Source organism: Eubalaena glacialis, chromosome 2 (assembly GCF_028564815.1).
Source record: "Eubalaena glacialis isolate mEubGla1 chromosome 2, mEubGla1.1.hap2.+ XY, whole genome shotgun sequence".
In the NCBI taxonomy this organism is placed as follows: Eukaryota; Metazoa; Chordata; class Mammalia; order Artiodactyla; family Balaenidae; genus Eubalaena; species Eubalaena glacialis.
In genome coordinates this window covers 72,406,356-72,429,789 of record NC_083717.1, presented here as the reverse complement: position 1 = coordinate 72,429,789, position 23,434 = coordinate 72,406,356, and the positions used below count along the sequence as shown (strand labels likewise).

The following is a 23,434-nucleotide window of genomic DNA, read 5'->3' as shown; positions in this document are numbered from 1 at the left end:
ACAGTAGCTCTCAAATTGTATCTCTCTCTGCCTCCTTTCTTTCAGGTTTTCAAAAATGTTATCTGTGCAGAGGTTATCCTCTTGAAATCTCTGGCCAACTTTTTAAGATCTCATTCCTCCCACTACCCTCCTCTAACCTGACTTTCCATTTAACTGAGAATTTGTCCATGACTTTGAGTTTTCCTCTTCTGGGTCACTTGCTTGGGTCTCTGTATCCTTCTTGGTCTAATGTGCCCAGTGCATAGAACTATACCTGGTTAAATTAAGTGATCAGTTAAAGATTTCTTGAATGAGTCAATGCATTTACCCTTGTGAGTTTCATCAATCCTTTTGACATCCCTCTTTCTTTAGGCTTAATTTACTTGTGCTTTTTTTTATTATTAATTTTTATTTGAGTATAGTTGCTTTACGATGTTGTGTTAGTTTCTGCTGTACAGCAAAGTGAATCAGTTATACGTATACATATATCCCCTCTTTTTTTGGATTTCTTTCCCATTTAGATCACCACAGAGAATTGAGAAGAATTCCCTGTGCTATACAGTAGGTTCTCATTAGTTACCTATTTCATACATAGTAGTGTATCTATGTCAATCCCAATTTCCCAGTTCATCCCAACCCCCTTCCCCTCTTCGTATCCATAAGTTTGTTCTCTACATCTGTGTCTCTATTGCTGCTTTGCAAATAAGTTCATCTGTACCATTTTTCTAGGTTCATCTGTACCGTTTTTCTAGATTCGCCATATAAGCGATATTATATGATATTTGTTTTTCTCTTTCTGACTTACTTCACTCTGTATGACAGTCTCTAGGTCTATCATGTCTCTACAAATGACCCAATTTTGTTCCTTTTTATGGCTGAGTAATATTCCATTTTATATATGTATCACGTCTTTTTTATCATCGTTATTGGAGTATAATTGCTTTACAATGGTGTGTTAGTTTCTGCTTTATAACAAAGTGAATCAACTATACATATACATATATCCCCATATCTCTTCCCTCTTGCATCTCCCTCCCTCCCACCCTCCCTATCCCAACCCTCTAGGTGGTCACAAAGCACTGAGCTGATCTCCCTGTGCTATGCGGCTGCTTCCCACTAGCTATCTATTTTACATCTGGTAGTGTATATAAGTCCATGCCACTCTCTCACTTTGTCCCAGCTTACCCTTCCCCCTCCCCGTGTCCTCAAGTCCATTCTCTAGTAGGTCTGCCTCTTTATTCCTGTCCTGCCCCTAGGTTCTTCATGACCATTTTATTTTTTATTTTTTTAGATTCCATATATATGTTAGCATACGGTATTTGTTTTTCTCTTTCTGACTTATTTCACTCTGTATGACAGACTCTAGGTTCATCCACCTCACTACAAATAACTCAATTTTGTTTCTTTTTATGGCTGAGTAGTATTCCATTGTATATATGTGCCACATCTTCTTTATCCATTCATCTGTCGATGGACAGATGCTTCCATGTCCTGCCTATTGTAAATAGTGCAGCAATAAACATTGTGGTACATGACTCTTTTTGAATTATGGTTTTCTCAGGGTATATGCCCAGGAGTGGGATTGCTGTGTCATATGGTAGTTCTATTTTTAGTTTTTTTAAGGAACCTCCATACTGTTCTCCATAGTGGCTGTATCAATTTACATTCCCACCAACAGTCCAAGAGGGTTCCCTTTTCTCCACACCCTCTCCAGCATTTATTGTTTGTAGATTTTCTGATGATGGCCATTCTAATCAGTGTGAGGTGATACCTCATTGTAGTTTTGATTTCCACTCTCTAATAATTAGTGATGTTGAGCAGCTTTTCATGTGCTTCTTGGCCATCTGTATGTCTTCTTTGGAGAAATGTCTGTTTAGGTCATCTGCTCATTTTTTGATTGGGTTTTTTGATATTGAGCTGCATGAGCTGTTTGTATATTTTGGAGATTAATCCCTTGTCGGTTGCTCATCTGCAAATAATTTCTCTGATTCTGAGGGTTGTCTTTTTGTTTTGTTTATGGTTTCCTTTGCTGTGCAAAAGCGTTTAAGTTTAATTAGGTCCCATTTGTTTATTTTTGTTTTTATTTTCATTGCTCTAGGAGGCGGGTCAAAAAAGATCTTGCTGCGATTTATGTCAAAGAATGTTCTGCCTATGTTTTCCTCTAAGAGTTTTATAGCGTCCAGCCTTACATTTAGGTCTTTAATCCATTTTGAGTTTATTTTTGTGTATGGTGTTAGGGAGTGTTCTGATTTCATTCTTTTACATGTAGCTGTCCAGTTTTCCCAGCACCACTTATTGAAGAGACTGTCTTTTCTCCATTGTATATCCTTGCCTCCTTTGTCATAGATTAGGTGACCATAGGTGTGTGGGTTTATCTCTGGGCTTTCTATCCTGTTCCATTGATCTACTTGTGCTTTTTTTGAACTCATGTGAGTTACTATCCATTTTTCGCTCAGTCTGTTCCTTTCCTCGGGAGAGGGGCCACGTGCTACCTCCCAGGGGTGTCTCCTTGCATACCAGCCTCTTTTGGACTTAAAGAGGATGGAGATCTTTTAGGGAAGGGAAGAGAGAATGCCTGCCTGCCTGCCTGCCTACCACCCAGCACTCAAAAGAGCAAGACCGAATTCTCATGCCTTGGACTTTCCCCAACTCCACCCCAAGAGTCTATCAGAGTGTGAATCTAGAAGCCATTTACATGAGTTCCCCATGGGAACAAGAAGCTACAAGAAGGCAGGCAAGGAGTAAGGGCTCTAATTTAAGATTAGAACACATAAGATTCACATGTTCTAGTCAAATCCATATTTATAAAAAAAAATCCAGATTTATCATTTTCAACCATGTGGTGATGCCTGTTTCACACCACACCAAAACGTCTTTATGGGGCTATCATAGAGAAACAGGATAGAAACCCTGGGCTGGGGATGAGGAGACCTGGTTCTCTTCCTGGCTTGGCTTCTCTTTTATTAATTTTAATTTTAGTTTATTTTTTCAGCTTTATTAAGGTATAATTGACAAATATATAAGACATTTAAAGTGTCCATGGTGGTGATTTGATATGTGTATACATTGTGAACTGGTTTGGCCTCTCTAGGTGTCAGTTTCCTCATCGGTAATAGGGTGACTGGACTACGTGATCTCCAAAAGTCATTCAAGTGCCAAGATCCTAATCCAGGATCCTGTCTCCAAGGGAAAGACTGCCACCTGGCATTCAAATCTTCCCACCACGACAACTGTGCAGACTAGTATCACCCTCACCCACAGACACACAACACTGTCCTATCACAGGGAACTCAGTTTTGGACAGGCTGCTGGTGCACAGAAGGAAGTAGTAGATCAGCATATTCAAGGGAACTCAGCCCTGAGAAGAGTTGATGGCCCTGCCCAAAGTCTCAGGAGGCTGAAAGGTATCAAAACTCCCATTTAATAATGTGTACTGAGAACCACAGGTGCCACGTGGAGAACATTGCTGTTCCCATCCCACCCTTCTCCACCCCACTCGAAATCCTGTCCCCTTCACCCGTTTCCAGGATGGCTGCCCCTGGAAACCAAGGTACAATCAGAAGGCTGTTTGGCAAGTGTGAGTGTCTCTGTGACAGGCGGGGCTCCCTGGTCCTCTAGAGGCCTGCCCTCCTAGGCCTCTGTCCACCCCACCCTCAGTGCCAGAGACACACTGGCCAAGTTCCTTTGGAAATGCCCTGTCTCCATGCTCCTGGCTGCTTTTCCTATTTCTGATTACTCAGGTTCCCATTAAAGTGTGGGGATGGCTTTGGGGAAGTTCTCTAGTAGATGCTAATTTAGCATAAATGAGGTTGGAGGAGCTGATTTCCTGGGAAATGTCTGACTTTATTAGTTGGGAAGGGTGTGGCCCACCTCCTACAGGGCCTGGGGCTGCCCCCTTTTGCCACCCCTCCCCCCCACTCTTTCCTCAGAATCCTTTCAGTCTTTGCCAACCCCTCTGACCTCCTTGCAACCAGGCCCAGGTTGCAAGGAGGTCATTTTTGTCTTCCAATGGGAATATTCTAGTAGGCGTCTCCCCAGATATCCACTCTAGGGCGTCCAAGGCAAAAGTAAGAGCTTCAAAAATGTGTATAGGATAAAGTTGGTGACCCATGTTTATAGGAACCTACTTTATGAATGGCAAGAGTTACATGTTCTACACATATTATCTCAACCATTCTTTACCACTCTATGGGGTAGGCACTATGGTAACCCCCATTTTACAGGTTTTGGACCTAAGCGGTTCAGAGAGAGTACACTGCTTATCCAAGATCACACAGTTAGTAAGAGGTGGAGGGGCGCTCGAACTCAGTTCTGTCCATTGCCAAAGCCAGGTCTCTGTCCATCAAGTCACTGTCTTCAAAGGCCAAACATTTGTTGAGAACCTACTATGTGTAAAACCCTGGGGCCAGTACTATGATAAATATCCAGATGAATGAGGATGGGTAGCTCTTGCATTCCAGGGAGACAGTTTCTAACTGGGAGGTAGTATAGATGTGAGGAATTCTGTTCCAAAGCAGATTGCAGTAAGTGCTGTCTCTAAGGACAAGCAGAGTCCCATGGGAACGTGGATAAAGGAGGGAGATTAATCCATGCTGTGTGTGTGTGTGAGAGGGAGAGAGAGAGAGGAGGAAAGAAGAGAGGAAGAGGAGAAGGAGGGAGTGGGAGAGAGAGAGAAAATATGAATGAGATGGGTGCTGGGCAGAATTTTTCTAAACATGGGCTTTGTGTTGCGCCTCGGTGGGTTGGAGGGCTTCCACAGGCTGGAGTGAAAGAGGCCGAACAAAGAGCTTGAGCGAGAAGCCAGGGCGAGAGCACTGAGAATCTGCTCAGCAGTCAGGCCCATGTAGTAGGTGGAGAAGCAAGGCTGGCAGGTCAGTCTTGACCAAATTAGGGGAAACTTGATGCCATGGAAGGGTCTAGGCTTGCTTCTGGGAGCATCGGGCAGCTGCTGACAGCTTCTAATAGAGCACAGGCAGGAAGTGATGATGCAAGTTTGCAGTGAGATCTGGCAGTGGGAGGTGGGGATGTGGCCTTTGCATGGTTCCTCCCTTCTTTGGCCAACACCCACTGCCAGGCTGGCCACTCAGCGGGGACACGAAGAGAACTGGTTCCAGCCGTGCAAGCTCCCAGTCTTAGCACAGGCTGAGCGCAAGGCCCCTTCAAGGCCTATGGGAGGGGTTCCGAGAAGGGAGTGTCCTGATTTTTTTTTGGCTGTCGGGGAAGGTGTGGTCCAGTAGGAAACATTGAGGGTCCTGGGGTAGGAGGAGATGGCGGGCATGGGCAGGGGAAATGGAAAGGAAATGTATTCTGAGACATGGTGAAGAAGTCTTTTCAACTCAGCCAAAGCAGAATAAGTGCCCTCACCCCTTACAAATTCAGGCTAATTTCTGACTTTGAAAATCTTTTTTAAGGAAGTACACATGAATTTGTCTTTCAAGTGCTGTAAAAACTCAATGAAATCCAGAAACCAGTTGCCAGGCCATTCAATTCACCAGAATTATTTTTTTGATTCAGTTATAAGAAAAAGTGGTAAATGACTATAGCCAAGTTAACATCAGGACGTTGGGCTTCCCTGGTGGCGCAGTGGTTAACAACCCGCCTGCCAGTGCAGGGGATATGGGTTCGAGCCCTGGTCCGGGAAGATCCCACATGCCGCGGAGCAACTGAGCCCATGCGCCACAACTACTGAGCCTGCACTCTAGAGCCCACGAGCCACAGTTACTGAAGCCCGCGTGCCTAGAGCCCGTGCTCCGCAACAAGAGAAGCCACCGCAATGAGAGGCCTGCGCACTGTGATGAAGAGTAGCCCCCGCTCGCCGCAAATAGAGAAAGCCTGCTCGCGCAGCAACAAAGACCCAACGCAGCCAAAAAATAATTAATTAATTAAAAAAAAAATCAGGATGCAGTAATAACCAAAATGGGAAAAGAATTTGAAAAAGAATAGATGTGTATGTATAACTGAATCACTATGCTGTACACCTGAAACTAACACAACATTGTAAATCAACTATACTCCAATGTAAAATAAAAGATTAAAAAAAATCAGGATGCATTTTCTACAAGATTAACGAAGAGTAGCCCCAGCTTGCTGCAACTAGAAAAAGCCCAAGTGCAGCAATGAAGACCCAGTGCAGCCAAAAATAAATTAAAAAAAAAAAAAAAAGCAGCTAGTTTAGCTCACAACTCAAAAAAGTGCTTTAAAAAAAAAAAATCAGGATGTCAACCATAAAACTACCCACTGTGGATGACCACAGGCAGAATCAGCGGTGCACGCAGAAGGTGACAGTCTAGGACCCATTCGAGGGGTATGGGGGAGGCAAGCCTGCCTCTGTAGCCATCTTTCTCCAGGAGAACCAGCTCATGCATCCTGCACACAGGAAGGGCCGAACGAGAAGCATGAAAAAATCCTTTTGCAGCTTGGCTTTGCACAGACTCTGGCAAGCGACGAGCACGCTGATGTCAAGAGCTGCCCAGAGGACTCTGTGTTGCTGGACAAATGTGTCACCTCTCTAGGACCAGTTTCCTCCTCTGTGAAACTTCTGGCCCTTCCAGGTCTCTCATCATTCTGCCCTAAGGGCTCTCAGGGTAATCTTCCACGAAGCCTTGCTGATTCTGAGCTCCATTTCCAGCCTGAAAGCACCAGCCGCTCCACAGGAAACTGAGAAAGGCCAAAAGGGCTCTAAAGCCCTTTCCTTACTTTTCCACTATTGTTCTTCAGATGGTAATAATGTGAAATACCTTTTTTCTCCTGCTGCTGCCAATTTATAACTGGGTCAACCACAGCAGAGCTTTCTAGATGATGGAATTATAAAATATGCTTGTAACCTTTGGTGTGATTACATAAATGCGTAAATTATGGGTGTTGGCAACTTCAGAAAATGGTTCTGATCATGACATGTGGATCCCTGTTCTCCCTTTCCAAACATTAAGTATTTGGCTAAGGGAGACAGAGCAGGGGAATCTCCATTTTGGAAGCAGCTATTATTAAAGTATTTGTTTATTTATTTATTTATGGCTGTGTTGGGTCTTCGTTTCTGTGCGAGGGCTTTCTCTAGTTGTGGCAAGCGGGGGCCACTCTTCATCGCGGTGCGCGGGCCTCTCACTATCGCGGCCTCTCTTGTTGCGGAGCACAGGCTCCAGACTCGCAGGCTCAGTAGTTGTGGTTCACGGGCCCAGCTGCTCCACGGCACGTGGGATCTTCCCAGACCAGGGCTCAAACCCGTGTCCCCTGCATTGGCAGGCAGACTCTCAACCACTGCGCCACCAGGGAAGCCCTGGAAGCAGCTATTATTTTTCCTATTTCATAGACACAGGCTCCAGAGAGGTCAGGCTGCTGGCCCAAGGTCGCACAGCAGGCCAGTGGCAGAATCAGGACCCCAGCCGGATTGGACCCAAAGCCTTGCTTCTTTACAGTGCATCAGACACCTCATGGAAGGGTCTGGGACTATGAAAATCTATGTTCTGGTTGTGTGAGAAATTCATTTTCTGGTTAGCTGGATATTCCTGATAGCTGAATTGTCAGGTTAGGTTAGGTTAGGAGGAGGGGGGAAGGCAGAGATGGAGGTTCTCTAAGCCTAGGATTCTTTTCCCCACCAAAATCCTACTTCTTAAAGTGTATGAGCCTCTCCCTCTCAGTGGTTTGCAAGCTCCTCATGGACACAGTCTCAGAGGTCTGGTCATGATTATGGTGTGGGGAATCACATCTGCATTCGAATCTCTCCTATTTGGTTCTTCTTTTTTTTTTTTTAATATTTATTTATTTATTTGGCTGCACTGGGTTTTAGTTGCGGCCGGCGGGATCTTCGTTGCAGCCTGTGGGCTCTTAGTTGTGGCATGCAGGATCTAGTTCCCCAACCAGGGATCAAACCCGGCCCCCTGCATTGGGAGCATGGAGTCTTAACCACTGGACCGCCAGGGAAGTCCCTCTCCTGTTTGGTTCCACCTAGGTGTGTGCTGTGGTTTTCATTTGCATTTCCCAGATGACTAATGCAGTCAAACATCTTATAGATGTTAATAATTGTTAGTGGTACCTTTCTTTCCTCTGTCTTATCTCTCATCTTTCTGCATCTTTGCGCCCTTATCCCCTCTCCCAGGACCTGGCAAAGTGCAACCCTGAAAGAGTCCCGAGTCCTGGGAACCCAGATTTCTCTATGATGGCAATTCTCTGCTCCAGAGAATCAGCTGCCCTTTAATGTCTTTCTGCCCTCCTTGCCAGCCTCACCTCTCAGCTTTCTACCTCCTTGCACATGACTCTCCAGCCAGACTGGCAGTCTCAGACCCTCTCTGAGTCTCTGAGCATTTGCAGGTACAGTTCCCTCTGCCTGGGATGCTATGACCCCCTCCCCCACTCTACCTGGTTAACTTTTTTTTTTTAATTTTTTAATTTTTTAAAATTTTTGTTTATATTTCAATAAATTTAACCAGAACAAACGTAACATAGGGGTAAAAAAAAGATTACAAAAACTTAAACTACATCTTGACGAAGACCTGTAGGAAATAATGTGCAAACCAGCGCTGGTTCCCAGATACACTTTGCATTAACTTTTTTTTTTTTCCACACACACACACTGTATTTTATTTTTCCAAGAGATAAACTGACACCAAGCATTGTAAATGGATGACCACAACAAAAGCAACAATGATTGCAATTACCAAACACGAAACACACTCATACTGTGTCATAATACTGACATTCAGTCCAGTAATCCTCCACTGTAACAGGTACTTGGTTAACTTCTATATACCATTCAAGTCTCAGATCATATGTCACTTCCTCCAGGAAGTCTTGCCTGATGCTTCCCCCACCCTCACCCACCAGCCTGGGTTATTTGCCCCTTGTTTGTGGCTAAGCAACATCCTGTACTTCCCTTCATAACACTTATCACACTGGGTTGCAATTGCCTCTCTGCCGGTCTGTTTCTCTTGCTCCCTTCCTCATCCCTTTGAGGATGAGACTTTGTGTTGTTTCACTTTTATATCCCGTGAGCCTTGGGCATCAGTAATATTTGTTGAATGAACAATCTGGCCTGGGTGCCTTTAAAAAGGATAAAAATCTGCCCTTCTGGCCAGCTATCCTAGAATCAATGATTTCAGGCCATCATCCTTCATCCCCCACATCAACCCTCCTATTTGACAAGGTCTCAAGGAAATGGACATTTATTGAGGGTCTACTGTATACCAAGCACCAAGCCAGGCCCTTTTTGTGTGAAGTCATTTTCACAATTTAAAGGCTTAAGACTCCATGTCTAGACAGCACTTTGAAATTCAGAAGCTCTGATGTCCAGTCAGTCAATGAACAAAGGGGAAAGGAGTGATATTACACTTTCCATCTTGACAGTGGCAAAGAGATGTCAACAGAGGAGGCCCCCATGTAGTGCAGAGCTCTAAGTCCCTGTACCTTCAGTGCCTGGCACGTGGCAGGAGTGCCTACAGTATTTGTTGGGTAAATGAACAAATGGTTGTAGAGGAAGCACAGAAAGAGCAGACTGGAAGCCTAGAAGACCCAACATTTCTTTCTGGACCTGACCTAATATATTTCCCCCACGTGTTGATAAACAAAACTAGACACTGAAGTATTTTTGTCATGGGCAGCTGTCCACAGTGCCAGCCAAGGCTGATCCTTGTGATTTCTGCTCACTGTATTGACTAAAAATGACTGCACCTAGCTATAAAGGGAGCTGAGAAATTTCTTTTCTGAAACCAGGAGGAAAAGAAAACAGATTTGGGGTGAACAGTTAGCAGTCTCTGCTGCAGGATACAAGGACGGTCTTGCCTCTGCCAGTGTCACTGGGTGGCCCTGAGCTATCACAGGATAAATGGATGTTCACTCTAGAACGGCCCTTGGGGATCATCCAGATTCAACTCCCTGATTTTACACATGGGAGACTGGGGCCCAAAGAGAAAAGTGACTCCTTGACTTGTCAGAGAGTTGTTTGGTGCTAGAGCCATTTGGTTTTGCTTAATTGGTCAGTGCTTTAGCTGCAAAGTGGGTCTTTAAACAAGAAAACCTTCTCATCTCCTTCATAAAAGTGCTGTGAAGTTCACATTTCAATGATAAAGAAGAAAGCATTAAAAGCAATAGAAGAAAGCAATACAAATTAAGATGTTGATGATACAATGATTGTTACAATGGTACTGAACATAAATGATCCTTTCTTTAGTTACTTTAAAGGCTCTTCTGTGTCCTGTGGTCCTTAACAGTCTTCTTCCTTATTAGGAACTTCAGCTACCCCCATAAAATACGGCAAAATTATTTAGCTGGCCATGTGTGTGAGGGGTGAAAACCACCTTTGATTAAAGAGCAATTACTAATTGTGTAAATTTATGCAATTATTTATACCTTCTTTGAGCTTTAGTTCTTTCATCAGTGAAAAGGAAATGATAATACTTCCAACAAAGATTTGTTGTGGGGATTAAAGAAGAAATGAAAACCACTTGATATAGTATCTTGCACCCAGCTGGGACCCACTTAATGTAAATTTCTGTTCTTGCAGAGTTGAGGTTCTTTCTGTGAATACCTAGGGGAACATTACACACAATGATTGATGTAATCGCTCTTGAAAGGGGCACTTCCAACAACATTTAATCAATAAATATAATCTTTTCCCAATATCTTTAATTGGTGAACTCATTGCCTAGGATCCACAATTGAAAAGAAAAGCATCTGCTCCCAAAGGAGACTGAAATGTAAACAGAAAAGCCCAGCACCATGTGACAAGATGCAGGAACGGAAAGAGTGATGGTGTGAGGGGAGGGCTTAGAAGTCTGCTTGGGTGAGTGAGGGAGGGCTTCCCTAAGGAGGCTGTATGCTTCATGGGGGAGGAGTTACAGCTGGGCAGGTAAAAGGGAATGGAGGGGAGGACACAGGTGTGAGGAAGCACATTTTCTATAATGAGGGAGCTATTTTAGATATTGCTAGAACAGTTTTTTTTTTTTTAAAGCTTTAACAAAAGAGAAGGGACAGGTGACTGTGATGGCAGTGGGTTTCCAATTTTATCTTGCCACACATAGGGAGCCACTGAAGAATTTGGGGCAGGGAGATAATGCAAAAGGGGTGAATGAAAAGAACTGGGAGAATGACAGCCAGTGAGGGCTGGCTGGCTGAAGCCCACACCCAGCCCCATCATTCATTTAATCATTCAACAAATAGTTCCTGAGGACCTGCCATGCACCAGGCTGAATTCCAGAAGCTGGAAATCAGGCAATGAACAGGACTAGCAAGGTCTCTGTTCTCATGGAGGAGACTGACAATAGATAAACAAGTAAACAAGCAAGGAAGTATCAGATAAGTGCCTCTTGGAAAATTAAACAAGGTGATAAAAGAGTCCCTGAGCGGCTGCTCCTTCCGAATACTCACCAAGCCTCCTCTTGAGTTTTCCAAGGAGGTTTTGCTCCTAGAAAAATCTCTAAGGTGAATAATTAACCTAGCTCTCTCGGTGCTTCCAATAAGGCTTCTTCCCCTGGGCCTGGTCAGCTTGCAATCCTTGCTTCGGGACCACCAATTCTGCCAGAAGTCTCAAGTCTAAAAGTTAGGGGACGGTCATAACAACCTTGAGACCGGTCCTGATCATGGTTCCCTCCGCAACCTATAACCACCCACTTCGCCACCCCGCGCTCCTGGCTCAACCCTCCCTCCTCCCTTTATATAGATATAGCCTTTAGAAGAAAAACATTTGATAGTGTGGTTGAAATTGTGCATTCCTCTCCTCTGAAAAATGCAAACTTTTAAAACTCGTCCTCCTCTGCTGGCAAGAGCCGCCCTCCTCCCCCGTCCCTACCCCCTGGGACTCGCGAGGGCTGGGCGGGGACTCTCGGAGGCGGCGCGTTCCCGGCACCCGGCACCCGGCACCCGGCACCCGTGCTGGAGGCTGGCTCAGCACCACCAGCGCTCACCCTTGTGTTAAGTCAGAGCTCCTCAGCGCCAAAGGGATGTGGGCCAAGAACCAAAAAGAAAACGTAGTAATAAATGTAGCCGAAGAAACGAGGGACTAAAAAAGCAGATTTCCCAGTGTGCCCCGTGGTCTTCCCCCGTTTGACACATTTACTCACCACGAGGTTTTTTTCCCCAAAGAAAAAAAATTTTTTAATTATGAAAACTTTCAGAGACACAGGAAAGTTTTAGGTAAACCTAGCAAAAGTCCCAGGAGGGACTTCTGATTTTGCCCAGCTTCTCTGAACTGCCTGATAGTCATAGTTTGCCCTCTGCGGTCTATACCAGTCAGGGGGGACTAAGTTAGGGCCCCTGCTCGGAGGGGTTTTTATTCCAGTTAGGGAGAGAAGACTCTAATAAAAACTATTTTTCCTTTCTTTTTTTTCTTTCCCCCCCTGGCAGATTACACCTCACAAGGTGTTTTCACATTCCTGATGCCGTTAAAATCATAAACTCAGAGCTGAAAGGAAATTTACAGATCAAGTGGGGGAGAAGGGGGTGACTACCTGGCATATATTGGGCCACTTCCTAACCGCCTGCCCATGGTAGACATTGCTAATCGATCACTCACTCATTCATGATTGAACACATTTATTGGATGCCCTCCATGTTCCACATGTTATGTTAGGAATACAGCAGGAAACCAGACAGACTTTTTTGCTACCCTTATGGACCTCCAAGGGGAAGACAGACATTAAACAAATAATTACGTGCCTGAAGAGTGTTTTAAAAAGGCAGAATATGGGGGCAGACAAGGGCATCACACACCTGGAGGTAACCTGGAGTTGGGGCAGGGTCAGGAAAGGCCTCCCTGAGGAAGTGATGTTTAAGCTGAGGTCTAGAGGATAAGGAAACTGAGTCTTTGCGAGGGTGAAAAAGGAACCGTTACATGCTAGGATAAAAGACCGGCGTGAGTTCAGGGCATGTTTCATGGCTAAATGAGGAGGCATGGATCGTAAATGGGGGGTAGGTTTCCGGAAGGAAACAGAGGTTGATACAGCCAGGCCTTGAAAAAGAATCGGTTGATAGGAGGAGAGGGTTGGGACAGCCTGGGCAGAGGTCACATTTATTGTTTATCCTCCCCCTTCCTAGGAATTATTCTCTCACCTGCTGTCATTAAAAAGAAAAAAGAAAAAAGCTATAAATTATTGACTATCTACTACGGGGTGGCAATTCTCACATCTTCCTTGAGAGATAAGTATTATTTTCCCAGTTTTACGGATAAAAAAGTCTTGGGAGGACTGGAGACACTTGCTAAAGTTGGTCATCAAGTAGGCAGCAGAGCTAGGGATTTGGGCAGCTGCACTTTCCACAACTCGTCACTGCCATAAAACCTCAAGATGGCTTGCTCTAAAGCAGTCAAGTAAAACTTGGGGAGCAATCAAAGAGCGTTGACAGAGGAACTGGAAATGCTCCGGGAGTTGGCGGGGGGGGGGGGGGGGCGGGGGGGGGAGGAAAGTGTTGGCAGAGAGGCCGCAGGTGAGTGGACACCGTTAGGCAGAGGAGTGCGCGGCCGAAACCGAGAGGTGGCGGGTGGTGGGGAGGATGGCGAGGCGTCCTAAGTGACTGAGAGGGCATCCCTGGACTGCTCCAGGACTGCACTGCGGGGAGGTGCCCTGCTCTAACCACTACCCGGCCCGGCCCGGTTAATCATTTCCTGACCTTCCTTCCTCCTCTCGCCCAGCCCGCAGGATTGCCACATCAGCCTCCCCCTCCCCCTACTCGCCTCCTGGCCCTGTTGCTCCTTCGCCGGGTTTTACAAGGAGCCCCAACTTTGAGGCAATGTTCGTAATAGCCCGGGACGTCCTCAAGGCCGTGCCCCGGAGAGATAGCAGGCTCGCTAGGGTGTAACGCTTGCCCTAGCGGCCCCTGGAGGCTTGCCCTATCCTCTTTTCTACGAAGGGGTCAGAGAGGCGGGGATCCAATCCCGGCACGGATTAACCAATTACAGACTCGGTTTCCCCTGCGGTAAAAAAGAGGATGGCTACAGCAGCTGGCGGTGTGGTGCGAGGTTTAAATGAGGTACTGTGTGTTAAGTGCCTGGCTAGGAGACAGCAGCAGGTGTTTAACAAATGTTAGATCCCTTCCCTTTTTACCACCTGGTAACCGGGACCGCCCCCCTCAGCACACCCAGGTTACAGTTACCTCATTTAAACTTACACCGGAGGGTGAGGTATGAATGTCCGACCACGTGCTCGAGGTAATGCAGATGGTGAGTCACAGTGACGGGGTTTGAATCCAGGTTCACGATCGCCCCTGCACTCAGCACCCACGTGGCTGGCAAAGGCCACGTGTTCAGAACCTAGAACCCGGTCACTATCGTACCTGCCGCAGGGAGCAGACCACTAAACCAGTACTGCTCTGGGACCTATGCAGCCCGCTGGGCCACCGGGGGCCAGGCCCTTAACCTCTCTGAGCTTGTGCATTCGTGTGTAAAATGGGGGCTGTCTGTCTGCCCGGGTGGTTATTTTCTTCTTCACACTTTCTTGTGTGGCCAGATTTTCTACCGCAGTGTAGTCAGGCCACTACACACTACGCAGGGTCAGTCTTTTCTGACTGCGAGCGCTCGCCGGGCCGGGGTAAAAGCAGCGGACCGGCCCGGCGTGCCCTGGCTTGGCGCTCCACCCTACCCGGGGCCGGAGGAAACCGCGGCTGCCCGGGGCAGCGGAGTTGGGAAAGTCACTTCCGAGCGCAGTCCGACTCTGGGTCACCAGCCTGCGAGCGCGGGGACCTCACCCCGCGGGAGAGGACGGGGGCGGGGCCGGGCCTGTAGGCGGGGCCTGCCCAGGGGAGGGGAGGGGCCGGCCTGGGAAGACGGAAGCCCCCAGCCTAGGGGTGGCGGCAGAACCCGGATCCCGGAGCACCACGTTTTCCGGAGCCGGGCTTCGGGAGACGGCGGGCGGGAAAACCCGGCGCCCGGAAGCTTTTGCTTTCTTTGACGCAAGGGCTCGGGACGCAGCCGCCGTCGGCCGAGCGCCCGGCGAGGAACGACCCCAGGCAGAGCCTTCGGAGTCCCTCCTCCGCCCCTCCCCCACGCCGCCTGGTCTCGGAGCCTCAGTCCTCCTCGCCGCCCTCCTCGTGGCCATGGAGTGTCCGCACCTGAGCTCCAGCGTCTGCATCGCCCCGGACTCAGCCAAGTTCCCCAACGGCTCCCCGTCGTCCTGGTGCTGCAGCGGTGAGTGCGGCCCCAGGCGGCCCTGCAGCGCACCCGAGGCCCCGGCTCTGCCGGGCCTGCCGTCTAGGGGCCGCGGGCAGTCGGCGCGCGGACTCGGGGAGCGGTGCGGGCAAGCCGGGCCCGGCGGCTGGGGAGGGGTACGCGGCGAGGCGGGCGGAGCGGCGGCGGCGGCTCCTTTGTTTCCCGCGGCCCGACGGTCCGTCCGGCGAAGGAGAGGCCCGCGAGGGATAGAGACCGCGGGGGCCACGAGCTCGTGGGGACGGCGGCGAGCGGGGACCCTGGCCTGCGGCTCGCGCCCCCGCGCCACCCTGCAGTGCCCGGGTGTTGTGCTGGCCTGTGTCGCCGGGTCGGGGGCCGCGGGTGTGGGTGTCCGGCCCCCACAAGGCGGCCGCACGTGTGGCGGGGCCCGAGTTGCGTCGCCTCCTAGACCGGACGGGAAAAGCGCCGCTCAGGGGCGCAGCTTTGTCTGGGCTGCGGGGCGCGCTGGGGCCCTTCGCTACCTGCCCCGGACCCGCTTCCTTTCGCTTCCCCCCATGCTCCGGCGACCAGATCCACGCCGGGCGAGCGGGAGCCGGGACCTCGAGAGGTGCTCAGAACTCGGGCGGCCGAGGTCGGAGTCTTTCATCAGCCCGGGAAGGTGAAGTTTGAAAACAGGCTGCGGGCTGAAAAAGCTCAGAAGGCTGATCGAGCAGCTGCTTTGGAGGGGCGGCTCGCGTTGCCTTTCAGATATTTTTGTTTGTTTGAAATTGCTTTGGGATTTCCGAGTCCATGTGCTGTAGGACAGTTATTAGGTTTATGTAATGCTTTTGCATTGCTTAAGCATCTTACCTCCTTCTGCCGGGCCCCTCGGAAGCCCCAGTGCCCTCTTATTGTCTGCTCTAGCGACTTAAGATCGCACTGGCCACACTGCTTTGATTACTTCCTGGTAGGGCCCTGGTGCCGCCGATAGAGTCTTTGTTTATCAGCTTTGAGATGATCAGTGGTAGCTTGGGTTGTAGTGTAAAATTTGAATTGTGCATTTCAAAAATCTTAAGTTCATTTGAAGAAATAAAGGGAAGAAAACAGCAATGGTACGATTTAGCTGTGTGACATTTCTCATTGTGGGCCGGAGCTGGGAGGATAGTTTAGAGAATGCCTTGACACTTTTGACAGGTTACTTCTTAAATGGTGATTATGTCCTTGGAGAAAAACACAGGTAAGGCCACAAAGAAAAATGTACCCTGGGATAAGGAATGGAAATAACTGCGGTTTCCTTGAGCTCTCAGAGGTTTGATGCTTTGCTTGCCTTTGTAAAGTCAGATTGTCTTTTTCTGCATGAAGCCCATAAAGATTAACCGGTTAATTGATTTTACAGTGCAATATTGCAGTTCTTTTATGAGGGTGTAGAAACTTACCTACGAATGTTTCTTCTACAGTGAATGTTGAGTATGAAACAACAAATAAGGTGTGTTAAATTGCTTTACAAATTAGTTGGTGTTGCATTATCTATAATTGTAGCTAGAGCTGTGGTGCTGTAACTGCAACCCCTGCCCCAGGGATTGAAAAAAAAAAATGACCAAAGTAAACACTAGGAAAAGCATACCTCATGAGGAATGATGAAATTACTTCTGCTCATCTGTGGTAAACTACAGGGATAGATACAAAGCAGACAGCACACTTCTGGCTGTTTCTAGGTAAAATCACATCAAGTTTTAAAATGGCCTCATTGGTCACATGCATCTAAAAAAAGGAAAAGAGTTTATGCAAGTGGCAGATATCCTGTTGTGAGTCAGTCTTGCCTTTGTCAGTCAGGGCGTCCACTTGAGTGTGGAAAAGAGATGCAGAAAATTGAGCATCTCTTGAGGAACTTAAGTTAAATTGGAGCATAACTAAGAGGCTTGTGCTGATAAAAAGAACAAACTAGTATGTGTAGTCCTAAGGGAGGGGTGATTTCTATTCAAGGGCTAGGATGTCATCTTTGCATCTTGCAACGAAGTTTGTCTCTGACATTGCTTTGGGAGGATGATTTTAGTCATGTGCGTGGATTTGTAGAACCAATAAAGCTAGTTTTGCAACTTTATGTGGGTTTTTTGCTTCTGCTCATGTTCTATGAGTTGAACCCATTTCATGTGGGCCTTCCACTTTTTCTTGGCATCCATTCATTGATATAGTCTCATGTTTTTGTATTGAGCTTGATCTTGTTCTTGCCTGCCTGTTGTTTCAGTGATTAAATGATTATTAAAACTGTGAGTCCTTGACTAATTCATCATCTTGGAGGGTTATGTATTCTGGCGTTTATTCTCCAGCACTCTCGAATTTCTTCCTTCATTTCTTTCTTTCTTTTTCTTTCTTTTTGGGTAGCCAATGTATGGAATAATGCGGTGACCAAGTATTGAGTCTGATTACATTCTTATTAGGGAGGGGAAAATCTCATTTTGGCACTGGAATAATAAAATTAATGCCCTTGCCTTGTTTTCTTTGGGAGCTTCCAGTTACACCACAGTGAAACAGCCTTAAGGCAGCCAAGCAAATTGCAAAAGACCAACATCCTAGACTCTCCTAGGTAGCAATACATCCTTGGAAGGTAGTTCTATTTCCTTGGAGCATCGGTTTCATTATGTCATCTGTTAAAAAAAAAGGGGGGGGTGGGAGTAATACTTCACATTTACTTCACAGGTTGTTGTTAGGATGAACAAGGTAATTTTTGTGAAAACTTTGAGAAACTCCAAACACTATTCAAGTAATAGGTGGTATTATAGGTCAGAACATATTTATAAAGATGACTCTCAATAAATATCTAAAGCCCCTTAGATAGGGCCTAGGATGGACTGGCTTTATGCTGAATTATGCTTTGCAAGGAGATATATTATTCAACAAGATTAGGGGGTGTAAGAAGTAATTATACTTCACAATTAGCTTGAGCTTCTTATCTATGAGAAGCCCTTGGTACATACTATTGTATATGTTTTATAATTGTGTACCACAGTGATTCTCAAGCTTTTTGTCTTCAGGACCCCTTTACCCTCTTAAAATTATTAAGAACCCAAAGAGCCTTTGTTTGTACAGCTTATATTTATTGATATTTGCTGTACAAGGAATTAAAACAGAAAAAAATTTTAATATATATTTATTAAATCATTTACAATTAGCAATAATAAATCCATTACCTGTTAACATAATAGTTTGTATAAAATAACTATACTTTTCAAAACAAAAAAATTGGTGAGAAGATTGGCATTATTTTAATTTTTGCAACTCTGTTGTCTGGCTTAATAGAAGACAGCTGGATTTTCATATCTGCTTTTGCATTCAGTCTCTTGAGATATCACACATCATGTAGCTTCTGGAAAACTCCACTGTGTGCTGGTGAGAGGATGAGGGTAAAGAATAAAAGTAACATCAATGTTACTTATGAAAATAGTTTGAGCTCATGTACCCCATGCAGGGGTTTTGGAAACTCTCAGGGCCTCAGGATCACACTTTGAGAACCCACTTGTATACAACGATAGTAACAGTTAAGGACACCTGCTCTGATCAAAATAGCTTTAAAATATTAAAGAATTCCTTAAGGCCTTAAAACTAGCAACATTTATGTCTGTGTGGAGACTTACAGAGTTTATAAAACGTATTAGCTGGGATCATGGGGTCCAGTAGTCAGTCCCTTGCTCTCAAAAAAGTTACAGTCTAATCTAGTTGGAGAGAGATAGGAAACTAACTGGTTAGAAGATTAATCCATGTGTGGTTTAAGGTAAATGTTGAAAATAGCAATCTTCTGATGAGGTAAAAGTTGATTTATGTCTAATTTTGCTAAAGGCATTCTCATTTTTATTTATTTATTTATTTATTTTTGGCTACGTTGGGTCTTCGTTGCTGCGCGCCGGCTTTCTCTAGTTGCAGCGAGCGGGGGCTTCTCTTGTTGCGGAGCACGGGCTCTAGGCGCATGGGCTTCAGTAGTTGTGGCACGTGGGCTCAGTAGTTGTGGCTCATAGGCTCTAGAGCGCAGGCTCAGTAGTTGTGGCACACGGGCTTAGTTGCTCCGCGGCATGTGGGAGCTTCCCAGACCAGGGATTGAACCCGCGTCCCCTGCATTGGCAGGCGGATTCTTAACCACTCTTCCACCAGTAAAGTCCCTAGGCATTCTCATTTTAAATGAAAAAGTTTTAAATAAAAACTAGGACATTCTCTCAAGGTTTTTGTTAAGTGCACATATCAGAGGTTATTTTCAGAAGCCGGAGTCTTGGGCATTTCATATTTTTGTGGGTAAAAGAGTTAAACCAGTGGCAAAATACTGGGGGGAAACCCAAATTGTTTAAAAGGATGCCCTAAACACAACTGTTTTAATAACTAAGGAAAGCCAAAGACTTCAAGTGTTTGGGTTAAGTAACCATTTAAATTGGAGATATTTTAATAGCATAGGCATGAGAATTTTTCCGTGATTAATTCTTCAAAGAATTGAGAAGGCCTCTCTTTTTTAAAAAATTAATTAATTAATTTTTGGCTGCATTGGGTCTTTGTTGCTGCACATGGGCTTTCTCTAGTTGCCGCCAGCGGGGGCTACTCTTCGTTGCGGCCCGCGGGTTTCTCATTGCAGTGGCTTCTCTTTGTTGCGGAGCACGGGGTCTAGGCGCAGGGGCTTCAGTAGTTGTGGCTCTCAGGCTCTAGAGCGCAGGCTCAGCGGGCGGATTCTTAACTGCTGCACCACCAGGGAAGTCCAAGAAGGCTTCTTAAAGTTTCTAGTACATGCTTGCCCTCACATTACCTAAGGAAAGTAAGTGTAGGGACTTCCCTGGTGGCGCAGTGGTTAAGAATCCACCTGCCAATGCAGGGGACACGGGTTCGAGCCCTGGTCCGGGAAGATCCCACATGCCGCGGAGCAACTAAGTCCATGCGCCACAACTACTGAGCCTGTGCTCTAGAGCCCGCGAGCCACAACTACTGACCGACGTGCCACAACTACTGAAGCTTGCGCACCTAGAGCCCGTGCTCCACAACAAGAGAAGCCACCGCAATGAGAAGCCTGCGCACCGCAACGAAGAGTAGCTCCCGCTCGCTGCAACCAGAGAAAGCCCGCACGCAGCAAGGAAGACCCAATGCAGCCAAAAATAAATAAATAAACTTATTAAAAAAAAATAAAAAAGTAAGTAGATTAAGTAAATGTTTTGCAGTTTGGGGTGGATATTGGAGATAAAACCTTTTTTGAAGATCCATTTAGTAGGATGGTGTTCTGATTATTGATTCCTTGTCATTGGTAATAAATCTGTAGTTTGTGATAAAGCTTGTGATAAAGGTGAGAAATCACCTTGATGGGATGATGGGTTATTTTGTATCGTATATCTCTCACAACCTAAATCTAAAGAAGACTCTTGTATGCCCAGTAGACTAAATTTTCTAGGTAGGACCAGTCATTTGTTCATCATAAGGTCAAATGCATTTACTGCTTTTTAGTAATAACCCTGTATGAAATATTTATTAAGTGCCTAGTGTGTAATAAGACACTCAGTAAATATTTGCTTGATGAATGAAGGAACTTTCTTCCACTTGGATGGTGGCTGGAATGGCCTTAAACTTTATGTTTAAAATAAATGGAAAGTAAGTGAGCTTCTCCCCAGAATGCTTTCACCGGTCCTCACTTCCAGTTTTTAGTCTGTGAAGTAAACTTTGACTGGATTGTGAGCAACTGACCATCTGCAATGTTGTTACCACAACGAATTTGTATTCGTTTGACATTCTGTGTTTATAGGTGGGCAGGTAGCCATTTTTAGTAGTAAATGTGGATGGGGCAGTTAAAAATCAATGGACAGGTGTTACATTTTTCACATTAATTTTGAAGATTAACATTTGATTTTTATATGCTTTTCTGAAGAATTTAAACTTTTAAAAAAATAATATTTGTACGCTTAAGTCAAATGTAATTGTCTTTCTGGTTTTTCTGGCAGGATCCACCCCCAGTCCCAGCCCCCAGAATCTTAAAGCAGCCTAAGCATATTTCCAAAGTCTCTGAATAATTGGTAGTACAAGTGAAGGAACTGGAATTCAGAATGTGCTCCATGTGTTGGTTTGAAGAGGCTGCAGTCTAGGGATTAAGCCTAACGTTTTGCTGTTGTGAAGAAGTTTTGACACATGGATCAAAAGTTATTTTCTGATGGTATTCTTCGTAGTATACAAAGAATATCCTTCTTGGCCTAAGCAGGAGAAAGGATGGGATTGATGGGAGAATTTGAACTCTTTGTTTCTGTTTCTTGTTATTCATTTATCCTCAAAATAACTCATTCTCATCATTCTTTGCGTTTACAGCATTAGCCTTAGGCTCTTATACCATCCTACTTTTTCCTCTTTGAAATTTATGCAATTTCCTTCTTTCCTGGAATATAATAGATTAATTTTGGATCCTTTAAACTCAATTTGGAAATACTTATGTTTTTCTAGTGTTCGTAGCTCAGTAAGCAGAGCAGTGAGTAATTTAGTTTGTAGCTCATTGAGTAATTTAAATTCCTGTTTTAAAATTTAATTGAGTCCCTCTTCCATCAGGGAGTAATTTACAAATATCAGTACATTTCCCCCAACCTGCTTTGTTTTTTTCTTTTTGAGCTATTTCCCCCTTCTTGAGCTGTATTATACATTTTCCTTCTTTGAAAAAATAAATTAGTGTCCAACCTATGGGTTTTGTGTTCAACCTAGGCATCCATATAGACTTGGGTAGTAGTTTATTAATGTTTGAAGTGGAAAATATATACTGTTTAATGTATTTTAGTGTTTTATGTTTATTCATAGCTCCTTTAAACATGAGAGCAACTGCATTCTAGGTGTTTTAATAGAGCTTTCCTGGACAGATGGCTTAGGAGGAAGTACTTAGATTCTCAGCAGGGGCTAGTACTTTTTGGAGGGTTTATTTGTGATGAAGCTTACCTTGATTGACAGCTTAGAATGCTGAGAATACCATTAACAACAGGAACAGCTTGTTCATCTTACCTAGAATTGTTTTGTGCCAAGACCTCTCAAGATGCTCTGTGATTTGTAACAGTCTGTTTTGAGAATGTAGGTTAAGAGTAGGTATCTTTCATAATGAAAGGAAATTTACCTAAAAATTGTTCATTGCAATTGTATCCTGAAATCTTTGTGATTGTTGAATGATCTTTGGCTTAGAAATTTGTAAACAGAGATCATCTTTTAACTGCTGTAAGTCTGCAGATGTTAGTATATATAGTAATTCCAGATGTTTTCTCATCTATTAGTTTTACTCAGTAGGAGGAGAACTGAGAACAACATAAAGTAACTTCAAAGCAGTTGGCTAGCATTTAATCCTGACTAATTTAACTAACTACCCATCCTTGTAGTTTTTCCTGTTTCATAGATTGTGAAACTGAGACAAAGATTAACAGAGTTGCTCAAGATGCTTGGGGGCATTAGAGATAGCCCGAAGTTTAAATTCAAATACCATTCAAACCATACTTCTGGCTTGCCTTTGTAAAAGCAGGGTCTTTATTTTGTCATCTAGTCACTTAATGCTTGATAAGTTAAAGGATTATAAGTGTTTGGAAACATACTCTGAATAATTCCTTTGAAGATTTTTGATGTGAAAGTACATTTTAAATTCTACCTTTTGAAAATAATTTTAGATTTCTGTATTTGATTAGCCCTTCCTCCCCCTGTTTATTGATTAAAGTGCCACCAAGTTGGAACTAGATTGTTAGTACAGTTGGAAGAACACTGTTTTTGAATGTCTGAATTTCGGTTCAGGTCTAATTTTTTTGTAGGCTGAAATTCACATTACTTTAGTTCAGATATCATGAGTCAGCCTTCTTACCATAGCTATGGATAAAATGCAGTTAGCTTTTGGTTATTTTATAAATGTGCTTCGCTTCTTGAAGTTGCCCCCTCCCATTTTTTCATTTTGTTTCTGCTGGAGGAGATTCTTTTTGGAGGTGGGTTTGTTGTGGGGTGGGAGAGGGAGAGAATTCTTAAGAAAGGGAATTTTGCTTTTGCCTCTGGTAGCTCAGAGGTTATTTGAATCTTTGCTTTTAGGCAGGGTACTTCGTTGATTCCATCTAGTTATATTCTAAGATTTTCCAATTATATTTCTTGTAAAAGTTAATTATAGTCTTTAGACTGCAAGGCTTAAAACAGATTTCCCTCCCTTCTTCCCCCCCCTTCTTAAGACATACTGAAAATTAGGTATATATGTGTGCTATTTACAGATATATAAAATGCAGATAAGTTTAAGACGGCAGTTTCAGATTTTGAAAACTGTTGTTGAAATTAAACTTGGACATTGGAAAATGAAGTTTGTAGTTGTCTTTTTGTTTATCTAAATACTTCACCATTAATCAATGCTAGCTAATTAAATTTTATAAGACTCTTTTGAGGAGGGAATTG

The 23,434-nt window shown here is 44.8% G+C and overlaps 2 protein-coding genes across 2 annotated transcripts in view; both read left to right on the top strand.

The window, feature by feature from the left end:
• APH1B (aph-1 homolog B, gamma-secretase subunit) overlaps positions 1-23,434 on the top strand; it is a 267,402-nt gene that overhangs the window by 226,403 nt on the left and 17,565 nt on the right. The window lies entirely within an intron of this gene.
• The window catches only part of USP3 (ubiquitin specific peptidase 3), a 95,952-nt gene continuing 87,338 nt past the window's right edge, over positions 14,821-23,434 (top strand). Inside the window, exon 1 of the mRNA XM_061180216.1 lies at positions 14,821-15,082. Coding sequence (XP_061036199.1) covers positions 14,992-15,082 — 91 coding nt within the window. The 5' untranslated portion in view covers positions 14,821-14,991. The remainder of the gene's footprint in view (positions 15,083-23,434) is intronic.